At 42.1% G+C, this 24,839-nt stretch overlaps 1 protein-coding gene across 1 annotated transcript; it reads left to right on the forward strand.

Moving 5' to 3' along the window:
* Positions 1-1,530: 1,530 nt before the first annotated feature.
* On the forward strand, positions 1,531-19,309 carry LOC134375070 (zinc finger protein 704-like). The gene is made up of 6 exons (XM_063093218.1): positions 1,531-1,602; positions 3,046-3,146; positions 7,204-7,251; positions 7,398-7,617; positions 10,071-10,175; positions 19,157-19,309. Exons 1-6 carry the CDS (start codon positions 1,531-1,533, stop codon positions 19,307-19,309), a joined length of 699 nt encoding a protein of 232 aa, XP_062949288.1.
* The last annotated feature ends 5,530 nt before the right edge of the window (positions 19,310-24,839 follow it).

Raw genomic sequence — 24,839 nt, forward strand, 5'->3', positions numbered from 1 at the left:
CTTATGCACATTTTTCAGAGGTAAATGTCCATCACTTTCATCATACTTATAAAAGAGGTGCGAATCCCCCAAAAGATTAAGAACCGCTGCTATAGGAACCTTACAGAGCTTTTAAAAGCAGAGAGTGATTTGACTGGATTAGCAGACAGAAGAGATGACTGTGGCATCAATTGTGGAGGTTAATATCAGGGACTAAGACTGCAGATGCTGTGACCAGTTGGGAAGCTACTGTCAACAGTGCAACATACTTGCAAGAAACAAGAACCTTAACTTGGGAAGATAGATATTGCTAATTGGGGGTGTGGCAGGGCCTGGAACAATATTTGAAAGGTAAAATCAGAACTTGACTGATGTTGCTCAGGCCAGCCACAAAAAAAAAAAAAAAAAAAAAAAAGAACAAACGAACTTGACAGATGTAATAGATGTAAGGTGGGGGGAGGGGGGTAAAAAAAATCACAGTGTCTTCAGCATTGTACCTTGGGGAACTAGATAATGCTGCCAACTTGTAGAGAATACAAGACCATCACGCTGTCCTCCCACCCTTCTGTGGGGGAGAGGGAGAGAAACTACCTTCAGTTGAAAGTAATATAAATTTCAAACAGCTCATCTGCAGTCAATCCAGTAATGATAGGAAAATACTATTTAGCTAAAAATCAACAGGTAAATAGTATTTACTTCCCTACTCAGAATTACGGCCCGTTTCTGATAAACGGATTAGCAGAAAAGACATTTCCAACACAAACATCAAAGTGTAAACTAAAAGCATTAAAAACACCAAAATCTTTATATTACTTTTGCTATAGCAACCCACTGGAACAGAATATTGAAAGAATACATTAACTTCCACTTCCAAATCCAAATTTCAGGAAAAACAAGTTCAATTTATAGACTATGAGGACGAACAAGGCTATAGCAAATGTGATGCCAAATCAACACCTAATGGTACTGCCATAGTTGGCAGAGAAAGACAGAAAGGTCTCCTTTGCAGTCTCTGATCACCTCTGTGATATACTTGAGTGATGACACCCTCCCTTGTGGCTTAAGTACTATCACCAGAAATTCTAATTCTGTAAGAGGGGGGAGCAGGCAGGGTACACTTCAGGTGATTATAACATACAGCCAACCAGCTCTCTCAAATTCTAAACCCACATACACACTACACAGGTGCCTCTAAACAGCAACGCTACACATTTGATCATGATTCTCCCCTGCTTAAAACTGCTATTGTTGCCCATTTGTTAGAAGAATAAAATGCAATCTTTTTAGCATGACAAGAGTTCCTCCATGTGAAGTTTATCTAGCTATTCAAATTTGATTTTTCATCCTGCTCAAACTATCCATTTCTTTCAGACACATCAAGACATAGTTGTTCATATTATTCATGCTGCTTCCAACTGCAGTGCCCAGAATGCCCGTCCCTCCCTGGTCAACACCTATTTTAATTTAACACAATTAATTAAGTTCAAGAGCCAGTTCTGGGGCTGGCTGGTAGGGTAGTTGGTTAGAGCACAGCTTTATAATACTAAGGTCATGGGCTCGGGTCCCCCCACCCAAGAACCAGTTCTACGAGCCAGTTCTACAAGCTTCTTCCAACCTTTGCAGGTAGAACTGATCATTCCCTTCCTTTAGTGTCTTCGAGGTACCCTAAACACACTTTTACCATGGTATCTGTATTTTATTGTCCCATCTCTCCTTACTAGACTACAAGTTCCTTGAGGGCAGAGAAGATGTATTATTTATAAGTTTAGCCTCAGTGCCTTGTTTCTACTTAATATAGGTAAATTTAATAGGGAGAAAGAAGCCAGTCCTAGCTACACAATAAGGTGTGGTCAGACATACTACCAACATTTTGACAAACACAAGGGAAATGAACCAGCTCTTACTGAATCAAATACAATGAATGAATGAATTATAACAATTACTACACAATAGTAATTTAACAAGCCATAGGCTCATCTTTTATACCTATTTCTCCTTCTCACTGAAAGGTCTTCCAGACTTTCTCCCTAAATTGTTAAAAACAACTAACTAACCAACCTTGGGGCCTTATTTTTGCCAAAAGCAAAGAAGGGTGGTAGATCTGCCTCACCTTCTTTGTTTGCTCCAGCTGCTGACCTCAACTATTACAACTAGTAATTTCAATTAGATCATTGGTCAGAATTCACTATTTAATTTCTGGAAAGGTTAACTAAATTTACAACAATACATTCTGGTGCATGTTTTAGGCTTATTAAGCTGGAAAGAATTGACAAATACGTGATTTGGGCTACGAAAATTTCATAATTGGATCTGAATCGAGAAACAATGGTAATCACTGTTATTAAAGCAACTTTCAAGTGCTCTGGGTCAAATGGTCAAATCCTGAATGAACTAATAATATCTGAAATTGACTGAAGATATAGCCAGTTGTTACTCAAAATAAAACTATAAATTGTCCCTCACATCCTTACAAATACAGGGATTATCTCTGAAATAGAAGGCTCGGAATCAGTGCTCTCAGTCACTGTGCTGGACTGTTTTGGGAAAATACTGAGACCCTTGTTGAAGAAGGTGGAATTGTGAACTGGTTCAGAGGATGGTTTCTGGAGCCAGACTCCCTGGATTTACATTCCAGCTTTGCTGTAGCTGGTTCATTGATTGGGCATTTTTCCCTGAAGCTCTCTATGCATCTGTAAAATGGAGATTAATAATGGTGTCTATCTTTTAGGATTGAATGAGATTAACAGTTAGGACAGCATCTGGCGTGTAGTAAGTGCTCAATGCATGTTAGCCACTGTCATTACAGCCCAAATGACATTGTGACCACCTTTGTGAACGTGACCTGAAATATCCCAGCAAAGCTCAGTTCTCATGAAGGATGCAGGATAATGTCAGAGGTCACCAAGATACTCACCAGCGGGGGTGGGGAGGGAGTGGGGAGGTTTACAGTCAAGAGGATCAGAAGCAGTTATTTTTCCAGTGAAGGGGAAAATGTGTTGGGACAAGAGAAAGAAAATATTGGTGGGTTAGTTTTCATTTTAATGTAACTTTCTCTCCCATTTATAGAACTCCATGAAAGTGATGTTCAAATGCCTCTGGAAAAACTGTGGGAAGGTGCTGAGCACAGCAGCAGGTATCCAAAAACACATCCAGACCATTCGTCTTGGGTAAGGCAGCCCCCCCTTCAGCACTTGAAGTAGTCTCCGTCAGTTAGTCTAGGGCCACCTGCACTCAGAAATTGCACACCACACTGTGCCTTCAAAGTTCTGCACACTGGACTGGTTTGGTCCTCCTAATCTCTAGAGAAATGGTCACAGCAGATAATAGAGGCCAATATGGTACCACGGAAAGAACAAGGATTTAACGTCATAAAGCCTCCCTGATTTACTTACTGAGTCATGTTAGGTAAGTCACTGCTCTGAGTCCCAGTTTCTTTTGAAAATGAATAACAATGTCAAATCTACAGGGTCATATGTGTGGGACAAAGATAAAATATATGTGACAGAGATTTGCAAAATATAAAACATTAAGAAAGGGATTCCTAACCTGGGATCTGTGTTGGACTTCAAGGAGTCCTTGAATCCCCTAAAGTTGTCTATAAAATGAAATGTGCATTTATTTTTCCAGTGGAGGGTATTCATGACTTGGAGCCTCAAAGGCTTACATATATAGCCTTTAAAGGGCTTAAGAACCACCACAGCAATCAGTGCTACTGTTGCTTTTCTTCTAATGACTGATGATCTTGCTTGAATAAGCCATTTATTTGTAAAATCTTTTTGTTGCTCAAATAAGCCCTTTATTTATAAAATCTACACTTTTCCTCATGCTATGTAAAAGCCTTTCTAAGCAAAGGTAAAATGAAGCCACAGCAGTAGGGTCATACCAGGGCAGTAGTGATGACTGGGAGCCACAGTCTTTGCTTTCATCCTGAGTCTTTGTCATCCAGGGATCTGGGACTCAGAAGAGATGTTGAGAAGCTGTAAGTCATGACCAGTGTATGTACAGCAAACACAAATGCATGACAAAGCCCCCACATGCTTGGGCATAGAGGGGTCCCTTCAACAGGATGAGTGTGGAGAAACGAATGCAACCATCACTTTACCCAGCAAGAGATAAATTTAGGAAATGCATCATCCAGAAAAAGTGGTATAGGCAGAAAATCAAAATGAGTTCTAAGGTGATTTTACTAATCTGCAAGGGTGGCCCCACCAGTGACTATGGAGAGAAACAGGGATCCAGCTCCCTAACCCTTGAGCCAGAAGTCTGGGGACACACCAGAGCCTTCCAGAACATGGCACCCAGAAGGTCACTGTAGGCTGAGGGTGTGGCTCAGTAACACTGGGTTTCTGCTCCCCTAGCAAGAGGGTCCACCTTCCTGTCCAAGAAGTACGGCATTAAAATACTGTGGGTTATTAAAATACTGTGGGCAGAGCTTTCTCACTCCTATTCCTCAAGCCTTCAGGGCAGGAAATCCTGCAGTGTCTCCCCTCAAATCCCACTGTCAGAACAATCATAATGTAAACAGCTCAGTTATTTAAAGGTTTAGAAAGAACTTCCCAACACTATATCCAGTTGGTTTGTTTTAAAGTCTTTCTGCCCAGAAAATTGAATCCTATTCAGCCCCACTCAGAAGCGCATGCTATGTACATGTATTTATAGACTGCAAGTGGTATCGCATGATTTTTCTTCGTGCTCCTGGGGTGCCCTCAGTGGGTGGAATTCAAAATGCAGCCACTTCATTTGCTTCCCTGGGATCCCCTTTTTACTAATGTGCTGTCAGGATTGCCCTGACTAGTAGTGCCGCACAGCCCCGCTGGCCACCGCACAGGAACAGGCCTGGGTTAGCAGGACCCCAAGGCCCATCTACATTTATGAAGCCTGGGGCCTGAGCTCTCTCATGCACTGGGAGAGAGAGCTTGCCTTTGCATTAATCCATGAGCTCAATTACGTGACTATAGGATGATGGGGCATTTTGAACATGTTGGCTGGGGGGTGGGGGGGACAAGGGGGGGGTAGATGGGGAGGGGTGAGAGGGAAGCATATCAAAGCCCAAGGAAAACATGTCTTGCATCTGATGTAGCTGCAGTACACACCATGCCAGTATGAAAAGTACACCAGTACACTGTTGTTTTCTTAAATGTCACTCCATTCTTGTGCCCCAGGGGCTGATCCTAATTTATCCCCACATGGGATGCACAATTTCCCCAGGCCTGTGTGTCTATTTGTAACACTTGGCAGCCAGCAGCAACTCAGCCTGCCTTTGACTGGAAAGGAAGTGGGGACAGGAATAGACAGACACTCATTCTTTGTCCCACTCTAGGATCTTTAATGGTGTGCTGGTCAGAAAGCCAAGCCTGGCCAGACTTGGTGGCATACAAAGGTACAAAGACATCTCTGCAGATGCCTCAGTCTGGGAGCTCAGAGGAAATGGAACTTGGTTGGGAGAAGCCACTGATCCGGCCAAACAGAAAGGCCTGGGTGGGGGTTGGGGGCAGGGAGGGTTTTGATTTTAGGTTTTATGTAAGGCTCATTAGTGGGGGAAAGAGGTTTGTTCTGAGTCAGTGACTGCTGCTGCTGCTGGGTGCATCCCTGAAATGAGGGGATACCAGGGCCTGTGCTCAGCTGTCCCATAAAACCATCCTGCTTAATACGCACCACTCCCCTGAAACTAACAAACCAAATCAATGTTTTCTGAGGTGAGGGACAGTTATTTTACTCAAAATTTCTGTGGAAAAGCACAGTTTTCCATGTCTCAGGGAGAAGAACTTTGAAAGTGCCCAAAAAGGTACTTTTTCTGGCAATAGTGAAAATTGAGACATTCAACATAGTCCTTATTTTAACTTAATAAGCACTTGCATAGTACTAATTATGTGTCAGGTACACTTCTAAGCCTTTCATATCTATTTGCTGAATCCTCACAATAAGCAGGTACTATAATTATCCCCATTTTATAAATGAGGAAACTGAGGCACTAGGGCTACATGTAGGCTGCCAATGTCACACACACAACTAGAAAGTGTCAGAGTCCGGATTTGAACCGAAGAAGTCTGACTCCACAGTCCATGCTCTTAATCCCCCTGCTACAACCACCTCAGCTTCATTCATTTATTCATTCAGCATTCAGTACGTACCTACTGTATGCCAAATACGCTGATATGTGTGGAGTAACACAGAGACAAACAAGACAGAGCCCTAGAGAATCACAGTCATATGAGGCAATAAAGAGGATTTTAAATATTCCAGAAATGTGGCAAGCAATTAACTAAAGGGATGAACACGCTTCAAAAGGAGCACAGAGAACTAACAGTTGGGAGATAAGTCCTAACCCCTAAGCTTCAAAATACATCCAAAATGTGACTTCTCATCACTTCCACCACTGTCACCCTCGCCCAGCCACTGTCAACACTCATCAGATTATTGATGGTAACAGCCTCCTTGATGGCCTCTCACCCCTGCTCTCCTGTCCCCTACTCCCCAGACAATAGCCAGATTAGATTTCCCAAAACCTCCAGTGGCTTCCATCATATTGAGCATAAAAACCAAAGCAATTACCACAGGTTGCAAAGCCCTACGTGATCTGGCCTCTGTCTTTGCTCCCACTGTTTTTCTCATCACTCCCTTGTGTCCCAAGCTCCACTGACCCCTCTGCCCTTCTTGGAAAACACCAGGCCTGCCCACCTGAGGGCTTCGTGCTGCTCTGCCCTGGGGTGTTCTTCCCACAGTTCCCAGCATGGTCTCTCCCACTTCATTAGGGCAGGTGTCTGCTCAAATGCCACCTCCCAGAAGCTTCCTCTGAATACTGTTTAAAATAGTGCCCCCCCACCCCCAATCACTTATCCTGCTTAAAGACACCTTAATGCTGCCTAATTTTTCTTTCTGAGACTTAACACCTGATATATTGAATATTTATTTCTTTACAGGTTTCTTATCTGCCTCCCCACTAAACTATAAGTTCTACCAGGATAGCATCTATCTATATTTTGTTCATTGTGATACAGTGCCTGGACACACCAGATTCTCAATAAATTCTTATTGAATAAATGGCTGAATGAATGATTGAATAAATGAATGAATTGCTTTAAGAGGTCAAGGAAGGCTTCCCTGGACGTGGATAGTTGTTGAGTGTTGCAGGATAAACAAGAGTCTGCCAGGCAGGCAAGAGAGAGGAACAGCATGTGCAAGACAGATTGGCTGAGTACAATTGTTTCGTTGTTCTTTGATCAGGCGCATTGGGGACTCTGACTACAGTGATGGAGAAGAGGACTTTTTTTTTTTTTTTCTTGACCGGCACCCAGCCAGTGAGTGCACCGGTCATTCCTATATAGGATCCGAACCCGCGGCGGGAGTGTCGCCACGCTCCCAGCGCAGCACTCTATCGAGTGCGCCACGGGCTCCGCCCGAGAAGAGGACTTTTACTGCACTGAGATCAAGCTCAACACAGACTCCGTGGCAGACAGACTGAGCAGCCTGGCCCCGGTTTCACCCTCCCAGTCCTTGGCTTCGCCTCCCACTTTCCCCATCCCACATTCGAGCCGGGCCGAAACTCCTTGTGCCAAAACCAAGACTAAACTGATGACGCCCTTGAGCCGCTCAGCTCCCACTACCCTCTACCTCGTGCACACTGACCATGCTTACCAGGTGACTTGCCAGGGACTGTGAGAATAGTCGCTGCAACCCTGACCAGTAGCAATCTGGCCTGTGAGTGAAAGATAACTCCATGGAAAAACAGCATTACACACTGCAGCCCAGCTGTTCTTCTTTTTCTCCTTTAAAAGCCAAGATCTTACATAGATGGGATCCTGTAGGTTATTCCCATACTCTCCAGTGCTGACTGCAGATCTGATCCCTTAGAGGTTCTGAAAATTGAAATCCTAAATATTGTAAATCCCTCAGAATGCTGCCTGGCACATTACATAAGTATCTGTTAAATAAAAATATAAAATAAATGAAAAAATAAGCATTGGACAGCACTGGCATAATGACAGAATTATCCTGCACCCCATATCTTGGGACTTCGTGTCTTGCGTACTAAATGGGTAATTAAGCTTCTCAGATTAGAGTACTGGTTTTCAGTGTCCCCCAAATCAACAGTGTCAGCATCACCTAGGAACTTGTTAGAAACTGAGACCACCCCAGACCTACTGTTCAGAACCTGGGGGTGGAGCCCAGCATCCTTTGCTGTAACAGACCCTCTAGGAGATTCTGTTTCATCCTAAAGTCTGACAAGACCTTAAAGACAAAGCCTGCAAATTCAGGACATGGTTAAAGCTCTTTTTTTCCCCAAAAACTTATTAACTATTTTAAGTGTTGACTTATTTTAATAAGATTTCAGCACAATGAAACTTTAAGAAAATACTTTTTCCTATAATTCCTTAGTTGCATAGTTTCTTATGCAATTTTTAAAAAATCTCCTTTGCATACCTACAATTGCCTTCTGCTAGCCTTGTTTTATGAAAACTTTCCATATGACTAAATAGTACTAAATTAAATTGAAACACTAACCTGTTTTAATCATTCTCTCATTGTTAAGTATCTACTTTTTAGTCTATCCAGTTTTCTCACTATCATTAATAACTTCATCATGAACATCTTTATGCCTATAGCTTTTGGTTTTTTTCTTTAAATTTTGAGAAGAGTAATTATTGAGTCAGAGGATGTAATATGAGCAAACTGTTTATGGCTCTTGCTATGTATTGCTTAAATACTTTCCAGTGGTGCCAATTACAAAACCACTGTCACTGGCAAATATATTTGTAATTTTAAAAAAACTAAACCTATGGAAGAAAAATTCAGCCACTTATTTAGCAGACTTAAACTCAAGAGCAATGGAATAGAGCTGATGATTAAACTAGTAGATGTAATAAATTCATTCCTTACTTTTGTTATGTTGGTTAAAAAAAGAATAATTCATTCATTTTTTTCTTATTTGTCAGTGTGACATGTCAGAAATCATGGGCTTGAGCCCGCTTAACTAAATCACTTTATTCATCTATATAATGAAAGTTGGAACACATAGTAGGTGATCTAGAAGGTCTTTCCCAAACCATATATTCATACTATTGGGACTTTTATGCTTATAGATATTATAAATGTTCAGCATAGAAAATATTTAAAATGTAGCAAAAAAAGAAAATTTATCCCTATTATCAACAACCTGAGAGCCCCTTGGTTAATACTTTTTGTGTGTCCTTCAAGACTTTGTTCTATGTCTATGTATACACATTTTTAAAAAGGAACCTATGGTACTACTGTGTTTACTATGCTGTTTTTTTGTACTTAATATATCATGAACATTTTCCCATACCAATGAGGTTTTTTTTTCAACAACAGCATTTTTAATGGCTCTGTGGATTTTGTATCATGGTTTATGAGGGTACTTCAAAAAGTTCGTGGAGGGGCCGGCCCGTGGCTCACTTGGGAGAGTGTGGTGCTGGCACCACCAAGTCAAGGGTTAAGATCCCCTTACCAGTCATCTTTAAAAAAAAAAAATCGTGAAAAATAGATTTAAAAGATATACAAATCTTTCCATGAACTTTTTGAAGTACTCTCATATTATTTCCATATTACTGGATATTTGTATTGTTTCTAGTTTTTTTATATATGGTTCCACAATGAACATCCTTGTATCCATTTCCTTAGAATGAATTCCTAGAACTGAAATAGCTGATACACATAATGCTAAGAATTTTGATACATACTGCCAAATTACCATCCCAAAATGTTGTCCCAATTTACACACCCAGCATCACTGTCTAAAAATGTACATTTCCTAATTTGGTAGTGAGGAAATATATCTCATAGGTGTCCTAACATAGATACATGTGTATCTAATAATTTTTTTTTTCAGAAATCTAGTCAAAAACCATTTCAACACTTAAAAACCTTTTATACCTTAGATAGATTGCTTAGGTATATGTAAAAAGTTTATTATTAGCTACTCCTTTTGACCTTGTTTAGTCTCCTGTTAGAAAATTAGTCTAAGTTATTAATACAACTGAGACCATTTCTGAGGCCCTACTTGGGAAGAGGAGCTTAAGGCTCTGAGGAAAAATGTTCTTTCATAACAGCTTTCTCTGTTTTCTATTTAACAGGCCACACCCCCTGAGACCATTCCAGGATCGGCAAAGTTCACCCCCAACAGCAGAAGCTTCAGCATTTCTTGGCAGTCTCCTCCAATCACTTTCACAGGCATTCCAGTAAGTAGAAAAACAAAAAGCCTGAAAGCTAGTCAAAGGCAAACGTCAATTTAGAGAACAAATTGTAGAAACATGCAAGAAAAAGACAACAGTCAAAATGCTAGCGTACTATATTTCTTCAGTGACAATTGTAAACTCATCAGCAAAGTATCTCGTGGTCCAGACAGACCCAACTTCTCTGTGAAAAGGTGTTTTGACAGGTATTTTAGAAAACTAGAGGAGAGTTTCAACTGTTAATAAACAACTTGTTAGAAATAGATCAAGATCTTCTGTGTTAGTGGTACCTTTGTATGTTTCCAAAAGACTATAAATTTAATAGCTAAACTCAGACCTTGTATGGAAAAGATGGTGTTTATCATTCTAAGTAACTTTATAAAATTTATTACTTTGAAATTATTGTTTTGTAGGTATGTCATTTTGAAGGTTCAAAAAAATAAATTGAAATCTTTTTTTTTTTGAAAGCCTGAATAATCCATGCTGATAGATAATTTGAAAATAAATGAGTGCTGAAATATGCAATAAGATGTAAGTAGTACATAATAAGAAATTGATGTGTCATATTAAATAATTGCTGTCTGATAAAGCACCCTGAATTAACTTGATTTCTAACCATTCATCTAAAACTATAGGGGTCTTTTATAGCTTATCACAGAATACCCATAGATCTGCACACTGTTGATACGCCAGTGGTGGTGTATAACTCCTGATAAGGTTCAGAAAGTGGCTTCTGATAACAGATATTAACCATATTTTCTCTTCTCCACCCCTCTCCCCAAGGACCTCACAAAAGCTTCTTATTGTCAACCACTGGCAACTCCCAGAGATTTCCAGCAAAGTCTAAAGCCTCCTACAGAGCTGATAAACATGAAAGTGGCTGAGTGAATTATGTTGTGCTCTGTCAATGAATATTTATTAAATTCATAGGGGAATAGCTAACAATACAAAGCATCCCACTGGCAGCAATTTTGGAAATGGGAGTTTCGAGAAAACACTCCTGGAATGCGATTTTTAAGAAATACCATGGATCTGGAGTAATTATTAAAGTTGTCTGTTTCACTGAAGAGTGGTAACTGCTGGTAGTTCTGAAAAAGTGATCTTGTAAGTAGACATTAGAAAAGAGCAGCTTAGATGTGTAGGTAGTAGTTTTGCTTCTGGCAAGAACATTGATCCAATGATGCAGGTGTCAGAGGTTAACAATCTGTCCTTTTGGGGACTTTTTTCTTCGGTAAACATAAAAAGGCCAATTGAGACAACCCTTCTGTGTTAACTTATAATGGCAGCTACAATTACAAAATTATCGAGACCTACTGTTCTGCATCCTATTCATTCCTGCCTTTGACTCAGGAAGAATTTTCAAGCGTTGCACCATATTGCTCATCTGGTGTAAAAATAAGTGCAGCATTTAGATGGAACAGCCCAGTTCAAACCTCTTTTCTAATTACCTCTGTGATCTACCAAACTGGAATTTTTCCCCCTTTGCTTTCTTAATTAAATCATATCCTGAAATATAGAGAAATCACTCTGAGTGGTTTTTTACTAGCTGCATGTCCTCCGTGGTTCTTAAATGACTTACACAGTAGGATACCAGCCAAGATACCTTCTGTTGTCTGTTTTTCAACAATGCAATTTTAAAACTCTTTTCTGCTATGGACGCTCTATATCTCTACCCTCATCTCAATGCCCTAGAATTTTCAGAGTCCCTCATTTCACTATGCATTGGTTGCCAGGGACATTTTAGACAAGAGCTTTGACAGAAAGTATATAGAGTAACTGGGTTAACTAGATATTCCACAAAAGTCTTAGGTCCACTTCTAATTTAGTCTTTCACTAGAGAATTCCCAGTCTATTTGTTGTGTATTCTGTTTCAGCAAAAACTTTAGACTATTTAAGTAGTCAAGCTCACTATTCCTATTTAAAGATAAAGATAAGAGTGGGGATGGTAAGGCTTTCGCTTTACTTTAGGACAGGGACATACAACTAAGAATGTTTTTTATGTTGCTAAATTCTCTATCAATGCTTAAAAAAAAAAGTGTATGCTTGCTATCCTCCTGTTCTGCTGGTGGGCTGGCTCTCCTAACAGTCTACACCATGCAGATGCAGGACTGTCACACATCCACTGAGTGCCAGCAACTGTCCCTGAGTTCTCCAGAAGTGCTAGACCCAGCCCCTTGAGGAAGGGAGCCAGGTGGAATCTAAGAACATGTGAATTCCTACCTTCTAAATTGGTATGAGCAGTGGATTGAATTATGTCTCCCCAAAACTCATTGAAGCTTGAATTGTGTCCCCCAAGTTTATGGACTAGAAACTTAGTCCCCATTGTGACTGTTAAGAGGGTGGCAAATCCTATTACGGTAATTGAACGGCGGGGCCGTGAAGAGGTGGTTAGATTGTAGGACAGTGCAGTAGCGAATGGATTAATAATGGTGGTCAGGGGCGTGGTTCTGAGGGCTTTAAAAGGGGAGAGTCTGTCTCTTTCTCTCTCTTTGCTCCATCATTTTCACAATGTGATACCCTGCCATCACTGAAGCCACCACCAAAGAAAGCCTTCACCAGATTTACTCCCTGGACTTTGGACTTTCCAGCCTCAGAAACTATAAGCAGTAACTCTGATTTTCTTATAAATTACCAAGTTCTGGGTCATTTTGTTATAAGCAACAGAAATGGACTAATAAAGTGTGATAGGAGTTTCAGACAGAAGCTCTAAAAGTGTTAAATTACAATGAAATAGTATTAATGATAGCTTCAACTGTGTCCAAACTGAAGAAAAGAGCAGTTTCCATTTTGTAAAATGCTTTTCAAATAAAACCCCTTTCTCTTTGTGCTCTAAACCAAATACTCCAAGGTTGTCAACCCCAATTAGGGTTTACTTTCCTCCCGTGCCTTTGAGACTTGGTATTGGAGAGGAGATGCTTTTTTTTCCCCCTTCTGAAAAATCCCAAGGTTTGCAGGATTTTTTATTTATTCATTTGCCTATGCTAGATTTCTTGAACATTGGGCTTTAATAAGTTCCCTGGGTAAGACCCCTTCTGGGAGGTGTGTAGCTGAGAAGGCTGATCTGCATACTGTGTATACAAATGTAACCAGAAGTTCAGTCTTTTCTAGCCTAAGGCTGTTGGGAGGTGAGTTGAAAGGAGACCCTCATTAATTACAGCTTTCTTTAACCTGTTTTTCCCTAATATCCTTCCTTTCTTATAATTATCTCCATTCCTTTCTCTGTCTCTTCGTGACAGAAAACTAAGAGCTCTTGGCCCCTTAGCCAGCTCGGGAAGCCATAACAAGATGCTATAGAGTGGATAGGTTAAACAACAGGCATTTATTTTCTCACGCCTCTGGAGGCTAGCAGTCCAAGATCAAGGTGTCAGCCAATTCAGTTCCGGGTGAAGGCGTTCTTCCTGGCTTGTAGATGGTCTCCTCACTGTGTGTTCACATGGCCTTTCCTCTGTGTGTGACCAACTGAGAGAGAGAGAGAGAGGCCCTCGGGTGTCTCTTCCTATAAGAACACTAATCCTGTTGGATCAGGGCCTCACCCTTAAGACCTCATTTAAATTTATTTACCTCTTTAAAAGCCCTCTCTCCAAATACAGCCACACTGAGGGTTGGAGCTTTAACATATGAATTTGGGGGGCGGAGGAGAAGGACACAAACATTTAGTCCCAAATAGCCCCCAAACAAGCACGTAGGAGCCAATCAACCTGCCATCCCAGGGTGGTTCTAGGAGGCTTCAGGCCATCAGAAGGGTTTCCAAACCTGAAATAATGATGTTTAATTGTTAGATACTTAGCTGGCTTTGGTTTGGTCTTTTTAATGCCTTGAGGGAGGGTTCAGAAGAGTATGTTATAAGGAGTTTGTTGGGAAAATAGAATAATTTAATCAGGCCCCCTCGCCTTAGGTCCGATTGGGGGTGGTGTGGCGCATTCTTTGTAAATGGATTGTGTGTGGGGTGGAGTTAGTGTGCATGTGCATCCCTGCAACTTGGCTGACATTGAGTGCCTCGGACGTCCACTCCATGCATGGCCATGCTCTCGAACCTATGGCTCCAAGGACCTTTTGGCTGGTTACCGAGCTCATAGACCTGCGTGTGAGGGGTCTGGTGACCCAGCCTGGCATGTGAGGGGTCTGGGCACTCACCCTGGCATCTGAAGGGTTTGTGACCCAGTCTGTGAATGGGCTTGAGGGGTCTGTGAGCTCCAGACCCAGCCCTAGCTCGACAATTGGCCCAGTCGGCAGGATTACAGGCAGGTAAAAGAGCGCTACAAAGTTAAAACCAAACCAAAACTCTTTTCTGTTTTTTTGTTTTGTTTTGTTTCCATTGAAAGATTAAAAATCACAAAGTAATGAAATTTCTTTACCATTTTTACAGAAGGACACAACATCCATATGACAGCTCTGATGCGGGACTCAGCTGCACATCCTGGCTCTGGCATTTATGAACTGTGACCACTAGCCAGTCATGTGGCCTTTCTAACAGCAATTTCCTCCTCTCACATACTACCTTGTAGAGTTGTATTGTTTAGCACGGTTCTGGCATGTGGCTGACATTGCCACCTTGGATGTGTCTCATCACTGCAAAACGGGTCAAAGAAAGTGGACTCTCCCTACTTAGAATCCATTCATGTAACACAAATATACTGAATGCCTGGGAGAGATTACCACAGTTTTTGCAGGTTATAGTTTAGAGTTCTTACAACACTTCTGAGGTTACACCTAATCAACAGACAAATTATGGACATATCACCCAATGATTTTATTTCTTTAGAAATAATATCATATGGTACTATCGAGTATGTTATATACTTCAAAAAACGTGCCCCAGAATAGAACCTAGAAATAGTCAGAACAAAAAATAAAGATTGAAACGTGGAGACCACTGAGACCAAGAGCCATAATAATACTTTATAGGGCTTTATTTTAGGGCACATGTTATTTCCATCAGTGATGTGGCAGCATGGAAGGGTGGCAAGAGCAGCCTTTGACATCATTCAGAAATAAGTTCCTAGGCCAGCTGATACCAGACAATTATGTTCAAATCTTGGGTCCACACTTTACTGTGTGGCCTTGACAGCGTACTTAACTTGTCCGTCTCCTCATAGAAACGATGGCTATGATGGGGTCGTTGTGAAGATGACATTAGGTAACACATGAAGGTACGTATGTTGCCCTTCACAAGTTCCTGGAGAATGACTGCTACTGCTGCTTTTACCTCTGGGATGCTGTGCAGACCACTGCCCTGCTCGAGGCCTAATTTCTTTATAAGATGCAGATAATATCACTTACTTGGCAGGTTTGCTGTAAGATAACAAATGACCTTGTAGCCTGTCTTTCACATTTGCAAGTGCTGGATAAATGTTAGTTCCCTTCATCAGTCACTCCCTTGGTTTCCCCACCTTCATCCCTAACTAAAATAAGAAGATAAAACTTGAATGTCTTGCTATTAAATGGCTCAAAGAAAATTCCCAAGTTAGGTGACACTGAGCCCACCCAGAACTAAGCCACACAGCCAAGTGTGAAGTGGGTGCTGTCTTTTGTTACATGGTACCCAGGTCTGCTGTGGAGTGGCGAGGAGGCCACACACGGGACGTCACGCCCTGAACTCCAGAGTTGAGAGCACCTTTAGCAACAGACTATGGAGAGGAGTCCCCTGCAGCAGGTCCATATTCCTGCACCTGTGTTCATGGCATTTTCAAAAGCCTGCTCCTTCCACCTCCCCCAAGCCTGCCACTTCACCCGTTTTCCCATCTCATAAGTGGCACCACCGTCCCTCTAGTGGCTCAGGCCAGAACCTAGGATCCACCCTTGACTCCTCATCATTCATCCTTGATTCGTCTAAAGATCTGACTTTGTTTTCTTTGTCCCACATCCCATCCATCCGCGATCCGCGAGTCCTAGGCTCTGCCTCTAATGGACAGGAATCCAGCCCCTTCTCACCACCACCACCACCACCCCTAAGTTTAAACCGCTGGTACTTTTTTGCCTGGAATACTGCAAAAGCCTCAGGGCCGAGCCCGTGGCGCACTCGGGAGAGTGCGGCGCTGGTCGCGCTGCGACGCTCCCGCCGCGGGTTCGGATTCTATATAGGAATGGCTGGTGCACTCACTGGCTGAGTGCCGGTCACGAAAAAGACAAAAAAAAAAAAAATTAAAAAACAAACAAAAATACTGCAAAAGCCTCTTAAATAGTCTGCAGGGCTCCTTTCCAGACCGTCTCATATCCATTCCCCAAAGGGCCAAAGGGATCTCTAAAGCATTAATCAGATGTCTCACGTTCTTAACTCTCCAATGGCTTCCCATTGCACTTAGAACCGAGGCGTAACGTGAGTCCACCACCTCCTCACCTGCCACGCTGGCCTCCCACAGAGCGCCCTCTGGTCGCACTCGGGCGCTGCACACTTGAGGGCCTTTCTCGTTCTCTCCTTGTCTGCAGTGCCCTGTATATAAAAGGTTACCTCCTCCGGAGGCCTTCTCTTACCACCCTAAGTGAATAAAAGTCCTTTGCTGCAATGACACTACAGCCTACTACCTTATTTTATTTTCTTCAGGCATTTATCACTAAAATGATCTTGCTTGTTTTTGTATTTACTGTCTGTCCCCCACTGGAATGTAAGCTCCATGAGGGCAGAGACTTTGTTTACTGCTGTATCCTCAGATTCTAGAACAGTTCCTGGTGCATAGTAAGTACTCAACAGATATTTGTTGATTGAAGAGCATTTGATGATCTCATATCACCCCATGCAAAAGGGCTATGGCAACTTTGCAAATTCTAGAACTTTCTACATTATCTCCAGCTGAAGGAAGTAGTGTCACTGTCATATTAGCCAAACTTCTCTGGTTCTCTGACTAAATGAGGCAGTATTCTTGGGATTCTACAAGTTCTACAGTAATTTTTAATTTTTATTGTCCTGATCATTTAAAACAATCCACATGAGCATATTCTAGATCCTCCACAGTGGCCATGAGCATATGAGGCATTGACTCCCTCTGATTTGCTATTATGCATCCTGTACAAAACCAAGTCCATTATGGGGTAGGAGCAAGGGGCATTCTGCTCTTGGAAGGACCTATATATCTATATGCATAAAATGTGCACTGAATTCCAAAGCTTTTCTTTTTAAAAAAATCTGTTCCTCACTCCGGCTGGCCCTCACTCCATTAACTTTAGCAAAAAATAAAGACCAATAGTACAGAATAATTCAGCTTCATGGCAACAATGGCTTAAAATTTTAAGTTTTTACTTACCTGTATAATTTTCTTAAATTAATGTTTAGGAAAATAACACTGATGTACTTTCCTTTACATTGAAAGAAAAGAGAAAGAACTAGTACCTGTACTAAATAAAATCAATTCTAGAAGAATGCCTTAAGAATGCTCCTGTGACTATTAATCAGCAATGGTATTTCTGTGGCCACATAGGCTTGTAGGTGATTAAGTTTTTAAATGTATTAAATGTCTCCTCTTCTGTGTATGGCAGTATTGTTTAATTACTTGAAACACTATTTTTATTTTGTTATAAAAATTCTTTTTTTACAGCTTTTCAGAATCCTAGGAACTGGGAAAATACAAGGGTACTTCAAAAAGTTCACAGAATGATTTGTTTTTGGGGAAATAGAACAATTTAATCAGCCCCCCTTGCCTTGGGTCTAGTTGGGGGTGGTGCGGCCCGTTCTTTGTAAATAAGTTGTGTGTGGGTGGATTTAGTGCACATGCATGGCACCGCCATTTGGCTGGTGTTGTCTGCCTCAGGCATCCGGTCCGCACAGCCATGCTTTCAAACCTACGGCTTCCAAGGACCTTTTGGCTGATTGGGTTGCATGTGAGGGGTCTGGGCACCCAGCCTGGCATGTGAAGGGTTTGTGACCCAGTCTGGACAACAGGCTTGGGGGGTCTGTGAGCTCCAGACCCAGCCCTAGCTCGACAATTGGCCCAGCTGGCAGAATTACGGGCAGGTAAAAGAGCACAATAATTGGCGACATCAGCAGGATTTCGACATTAGCCTAGTGCTACAGTTGGCCCAGTTGGCAGGATTATGGGCAGGTAAAAGAGCCCCAGCTCTACATTTGTATTATCTTTCAATTCTATTTTTCCATGAACTTTTTGAAGTACCCTCGTGTTTAGTGGTATAAGAGCAGGTGACACAAAGGGACTACATGAGTCATCCAGAAGAAATCAAGGCCACCCAGGCCCTCTTACGATCACAACTAAGAGGCAGAAGTGTGACCAGAATGATCACATGCTCTGGCATCAGGGAGAGCTGCCCTATGGCCCTGGCTCTGCTGTTGCAAGTTCTGTGACCGTGGACAAGTTATTTAACTTCCCTCAGCCTTGGGTTCTTTATCTATAATGTGGGAATCAGGCAGTAGTTGTGAAAAGTGTAGCTGTCAGTGTGCACAGCACATAGCAAGTGCACAGTGACTATTACACAGATGACACATGTCCCTGATGTGCTCAGAGGCTCTTTGCCTCTTGCCTTTATTCCCATTTGGACCCCAGGGTCTGAACAGGGTCGTTATACAAGAATCCATTTGTTAAGTGGCTATGATTGATCTAATAGAGCAAACAAAAGGCATAGGCCTCCGTTGTGGTGTTGTCACTGACTGGCCGTGTCATCTTAGACAAATCTCTTAAACTCTCTAGATTTTTTAATCTTCTAAAAGGGGAATTAGAAGGATTAAGTTAATTAGATGGGAATATACCCTAAGTTTTAAAATATTATTCAAGTGAAAATATGTTATTATGGGCAACTTGGAAGGCACAGATATGAAGTGACGAAGATTTTTAAAATATTGTTGATGAGTCTTTTCAGTTTGGCAATACGTTTAAATTCTGCCGTGAACATTCCCCCATCTGTTTTAACATGTGGTCTCAGTGACAAAAGCACTTCATCTTCATGTCTGATGGTCAAGTACCGTTGCCCACATGGCAAAAGCTAAATAAATGCATGAGATGGAGAACATGCTTCATCAACTTTGTTTTCCATGTGTTTGCCAGGTGTCCCCAACACATCATCATCCTATGGGCACAGGGGAGCAGAGACAACACGCTCACATGGTCCTGTCCTCCCCACCTAGAGGGACAGTCGCCCCTAAGATACACCTGCTTGAAACTGCACATGCCTGCCTCAGGGGGTTAACTGAAATCTAGGAGAACAGCAAAGAGAAACCAGAGATACAATCTCCCATAAAAGTTCTCTCAACTGACCAAACACCCTTTCTTTTGTTTCCATGGTTTTCCCATCCATAAACTATCAATGAAGATTTGTTATTGGAGGAAGGGAGATGGGGTGGGTAACGATGTACAGTAAGTTTTCTTGCAGAATAGATAATGATGATGATTAGGTCTGTTTAGAGCTATGTTGCATTAACCTCTGTATTAAATGAACTAGAAGATACAGTTTTTAATTCAGATCAGGGAGGATCTCCCCAAGAGTTCCTTAACCAGAATACTAGAAATCTGAAACCTAAGGGAGCATTTGAAAATACGTATTTAAAAACTCAAAAGAGCTATGTTTCTCCTGATATTTCTCATGTTTACTTATTTACTTCAATTTTATGAAGACGGACAAATGGACATGTCCAAGTGGACAAACAGAAGCTTAAGGGTTATAGTAACGACCGATAACAGCTAAGTTTAGTGGCCATGAAATCATCCAGCACGTATTAAAGCCTGAGCCTAAAAAGAACCCCCACTATATTTCCTAATTTTTTTTCTCTCTTTCACTGGATTTCAAGCTCTGCATAGAATTCCCATTGAATTCCTCCAACTGAGCAAATCTTCCCTGTCTCACAGGAAGCCCGGGGCGAGGGCAAGAAGTGGGGGAAGGTGTAGGGATGGAGAACCGAGACATGTGGTGCACGGCCTGCCGCTGGAAGAAAGGCTGCCAGAGGTTCATCCACCGAGAGGCTCCCAGGCAGAGGGGCTGGCACCCTGGGCCACTTTTGCCCATGCCCTCCACTGCAGGTGTTGGAAAGAGCTTTTCCTTGCAAATAAAATGCACTTGAAGCCCAGGAAAAGCACTTCCAGGAACCTTGGTGGAATTGCAGCAAAAAAAAAAAAGTCACCATCCTCACTGCTCTTACCGAGAACTCAGCCTGGAGCAGCGATAACTATTTTTTCCCCCTTCAAAAGAAAAGTCAGCTTTTTTTGCTGTATGTCTAAGGCTTAAAACTGTGGGCTTCTGTTGCAATTAAACCAACAAAGCCCATTTTACCCAGAAAGGAAGCATATTTTGATAAACTTTCTGAATTATGCTGTTTCTGAGATTTTTTTTTTTGACACACACACAAAAATAAGCTACACATCATTCAGTAGCATTTGTACAAAGAACGATATCTGCTTTCATTGTGAATAGCCTTTTCCCTGTTTCCCAGTTGACTTGAAGCAGTACACATCATAATGTGTTGCAGGAGAGTGCAGCACTCTGAGTACCTTTTCCATTTCTTGTTTGTTTTAAGAATGACCCCAGACTGAACCATGGTAGAGCTGTCAGCTTGGAGGGCCCCAGATGACATAAACTGAGAAAGTGATGGGCAATAGAAATCACTAGCAGGCTTCAGCCCAAGCCGAATTTAGGAAATACCACTGTCGCTATTGGGAAACATCTGGGAGTCTTCCTTGCTTGATCTATAAGAAGCTGTTCCCCGAGAGGCAGCAGCTAACTCTCTCCCTGCCACAGCTCAGTCAAGAACTGGCACCTGTAGCCATCTGGGTAAGCCTTGATGCGTCTTTAAGGGATGTGATACAACCACAGCTCGGATCTGTTTGTTACTGCTTGTCTGTGGAGACGGTAGGCAGGTTAAGGGTCATCGGTCCTTCCCTCAAAACTCCACTACTGACTGATTTCAGAAAGGTGGAGAACTCCAGACTATCCCAGCAGGTTTGCTTTAGACAACAGAGCACAGCCGACATGTTCCCATCTGTTCAGAAAGTCATGTTAGGTCAACAAACCAACTTCCATCCTGAGTGCACTTTTATAGGTTTTATGCTTTAGGTGTCTGGGAGATGGGTTAATGAACAATATAAATATTATATGGGTAAATGGAAGATCCAAACCTTTATTTTTCTTACAAAAATATCAGAGCTGTTAAGAATTTGCTCAGAAGGGAACACACAGAACACCAAAAAGAAATGCATGTTGGTATAGGAATTTCTCAATTTAGTAGGGCCAGGGCTTGCACTGTGTTGCACTTATTGGGCTTTCTAACCTGTTGTATTTGCTTATCTGTTTCTTTGTTTGGGTGGCAGTGCTGTAAGAAGGGAGATGTTGTCAAGCCCTATAAATAAGCTCATTCTCTACCTACCCTACTCTCAATTGCCCTGCTAAAGAGCTATTTCCCTTATACCTATGCAAAGACGTAAGGGCACCTTATAGGAGGCACTGTGTAGGGATGGGGGATGCAGGATCAGTCATAGGAATGTTAAATGAAATTGCACAGAAGAAAGTTTAATATATGTTTAGAGATTGTACATATGCTTGTTTTAAAGAGTAGAAAGAAGTCATCTAGTAATACAATATCATTTTTTTATATAAGCAAGGAAAATATAAGGAGCTTCTAAAGTGCAACATCCACAATCTGTGCACTCATGTATTTTGGCAATTTTATTTTTAAACACTCAAAGATTCTTAAAAAATTATTCCTTGGAAGAGATCCTGGTTTTTTCCTTCAATTATTTTTTTTTTAAATAAAAAAAACCCCACTTATTTCAAGAGAAAAGAAAATGAACTTTGTCTAATTTCACATCAAGATTACCAATCAGTACTAGCCACGGCACCATCAGTGCTGTGTGTTTTAGTAATTACAAGGTTAGCCAGGAAAGGGCATTTTTAAAATGCAGAAATGTGTTTGCTTCCTCTACCCCAGCATCTCCTCCTGGTGTCCTGTCACTTCACCTACAGCAGCACCGCTGTGAGATGACATTCTGGTCCAGGAGGCCATGAGCAATGGGCAGTTTGCTAGCGGCCACAGGGAGGCCAAGGCTGAGCAACAGTTTGAGCAAGTTCACCGTGGACTTAACTGGTAGTTAGGGTGCAATCCTCGACCAGATGTTTTTCTCTTCAGCAAAGCACGCTGGCCTTTGATCCTTGGATTAAGTCACTAATCAAAAAAAAAAAAAATTAAAGTTATGAGGGGTTAGATTCATGCCCCTTCCTAGAACTTCAGAATACGAAGAGAGAGAGACTTGCTATGGAGCAGTCCTGGAGCAAGATCCTGTGGCTCTCCCAAAGATACAGCCCATGAGTAGTTCTGAGCTCTAAGCAAAGCTTAGTGCTTTCCTGGATTTTAGCCAGTGCACAGGTATAAGCAGAACTGTAGAGCTGAATGCAACTTCCCTGGGATTTCTTCTCCTTTCTAAAGCCTTCTTCATACAAACTCTTCTGCATCTCCTGCCCATGTGGGGGCTCCTTTCTGCCAGCCAGCATGGGACTCTGTGTACTTCTTTTCTGGCTTCCAGATGTGGGCAGACTCTCAGTACTTTCCCAGACACACAGACACCCATTCCTGTACCAAGGCATGTAATAACTAGGAGACCACCAAACTACACCTAGCTGGCCTTGAAGAAAAGGGATTATACTTCTTCCAAGCCACCCGGAAAGCTATGAATTGCAATATACAGCCACTGATTGTAAAAGTTATTTTTTTCAAGCAGTTATTTTGTTATATTTTGGAACTAAATGAAGTGCCAAATGAAGCCACACTTTCATTTTATGCCATCTCTGTGGAACCAAGTTCTTCTTATGTCTTCATTTGACAGGGAAGAGGGAGGAAGGTGGCTGCTTAACTGGAGCCCTGTCCCCCACAGGGAGCTCAGAGGCCTGTTTGTGCAAAAGAGGTGGCAATGCAATAGATCCTGGTCCCAAACTACTTCTAAATAGGGCATGTTGTAGCTTTCTGGGTTTTTTCTCCATTGATACCCTTTCCTTCAGAAGAGGTTTCTCATGTCTCTCTCCAAAGAAGGCATTTCATAATGACTGACAGAGCACTCTCTAGAGAGCTGCAAAGCAAAAAGTGTTCATCAGGCAGTGGTTTTAAGCCTTAGTCCTTCCCAGAGGATGTGCACTCAGTTGGTGGGAGGCAATGTGACAAATTGGAGAAAAGAGCAGAGTAGCAAGGGGTCAGGGAGGCGATAAAAGAGGCCTATGAGTACTTGGCTCCAGCTCATCTGCTTGGTGCCAATCAGCCAGCGGTGACTGTCCCTGAGCACCTCCCAGGTTCTCTGGCTGGAAGCAGCTGCCTAAAGCAAGGAGAGAGCTACTTCAAGGGACGCAGCTCTGGCCAGGGGTGCCAGGATGCTGTGCACACCTCTAGTGGTTGATCCCTAGCAGGCATGGTCCTCTCTCCACCTCACTTGCTGGAAACTTTCCTCCCTTGGTTGGCAAAAGCCAGTGTCAGGAAGAGAGCAGTGGGTTTCTGACCAGGAACGTGCCAGCTGCAAAGTGCCTGACAGCAGCTCCATGCACAACAAGTTGCCGTTCATTAGACAATTCCTTGCCCAGTCATAACCATGTTGCAGATGAAAGTTTTTAATGGAGTGGCCCATGTTCCAGTTCTTGAGCTTTCTGAAAACTTTTCAAAGAGATAGTCATGTGTATATTGCAAAAGATTTGTGAAACTGAAATGTCCTCCATTAAGTTTCAAGATCACTCAAGTTTAAGTCTGCTGCCTCTGGCGTCACACTCAGCCACCCTTTTGAAAGCAGCCCTGGGTTCAGGCCCTGCTGAATCCACTTCCCCTTCATCAGACTCCACCAGAAAATGAAAGTGCAGCATTCACTTCAGAAGGCTCAGAGAAAAGGGGCAAGAATTGTATAAATAAATGGGAGAGAATACCTTGAGAATGGCAGCAAAATACTGTGAATAATATTCATTTCCTCAGAGAAAAATAAAGGGTTTGTGAAAGATAGGTATGGAGAGTCCTAAGACTAGGAAGAGTTGTATTATCGCTGAAGGCTTTTCTAGTCAGAACACTTTTTTCAAATGAACATGTTATCATTTCAAGACGAATTAACAAGAACTGGACAGTACCGACTTTTGTGAGGCACGGGGGGTGCCCTGCGAAAAGGGGCTGTTTTCTACCTATAGCTGGCCTGCTGTCTAAGGCTGACATTTGAACCACAGGTGCAGTGCCTGGTGGGTATTCACAGACTTGTGTAAGGCTTTTTCTGAATGCAATTGTGAATACAAAGCCTTGCCATTCCTTTTTATAATCACCCCATTGGGTGACTGTTTATTAGCTATAAGCAGAATTCTGTAGGTGAAAGAAAGCCATTAAAGATGTGCATTTTGCTTTAATAGCATGTTAAGGAGCAAAATTCCATGAACTTATGTGGACAAGGTGCTGCTTTTTCTCATGACTGTAGAATTTCTGTCGACAACATCAGCCGTAACATTGACCTTTGTGAACTTGGGAAAGGATTTGTGCATACGAATGAGTGGGAAACAGAGCAGGATTCATGAATATGAATGAAAATGTGGATCATTCTGGAGCATACGCTGGGCACACACGGGTCAACTGGAAATTTCATTTCTCTAAGAAAGTAACCCTGCGAGCGGCACACAGACTCCCCCTTTTCCTCATACCTGTGGGGATTCCTCCATATCAGAACTTTTCCATGGTGTCTTTTTTGTTGGAACCTGCCAAACCCAAAGTCAGTAATAAAATGAAATTAGCACTTT

Source organism: Cynocephalus volans, chromosome 4 (assembly GCF_027409185.1).
Source record: "Cynocephalus volans isolate mCynVol1 chromosome 4, mCynVol1.pri, whole genome shotgun sequence".
NCBI classification, from domain to species: Eukaryota; Metazoa; Chordata; class Mammalia; order Dermoptera; family Cynocephalidae; genus Cynocephalus; species Cynocephalus volans.

What these genes read in the sequence shown, in the direction of transcription:
- LOC134375070 (XM_063093218.1), top strand. Translation starts at nt 1,531, where the DNA reads ATGGGCTCGGGTCCCCCCACCCAAGAACCAGTTCTACGAGCCAGTTCT. An exon ending in GGAGAAGAGGACTTTTTTTT is followed by an intron (nt 7,252 to 7,397) that starts TTTTTTTCTTGA and finishes GGACTTTTACTG; the next exon opens with CACTGAGATCAAGCTCAACA. An exon ending in TCACTTTCACAGGCATTCCA is followed by an intron (nt 10,176 to 19,156) that starts GTAAGTAGAAAA and finishes TGTGTTTGCCAG; the next exon opens with GTGTCCCCAACACATCATCA.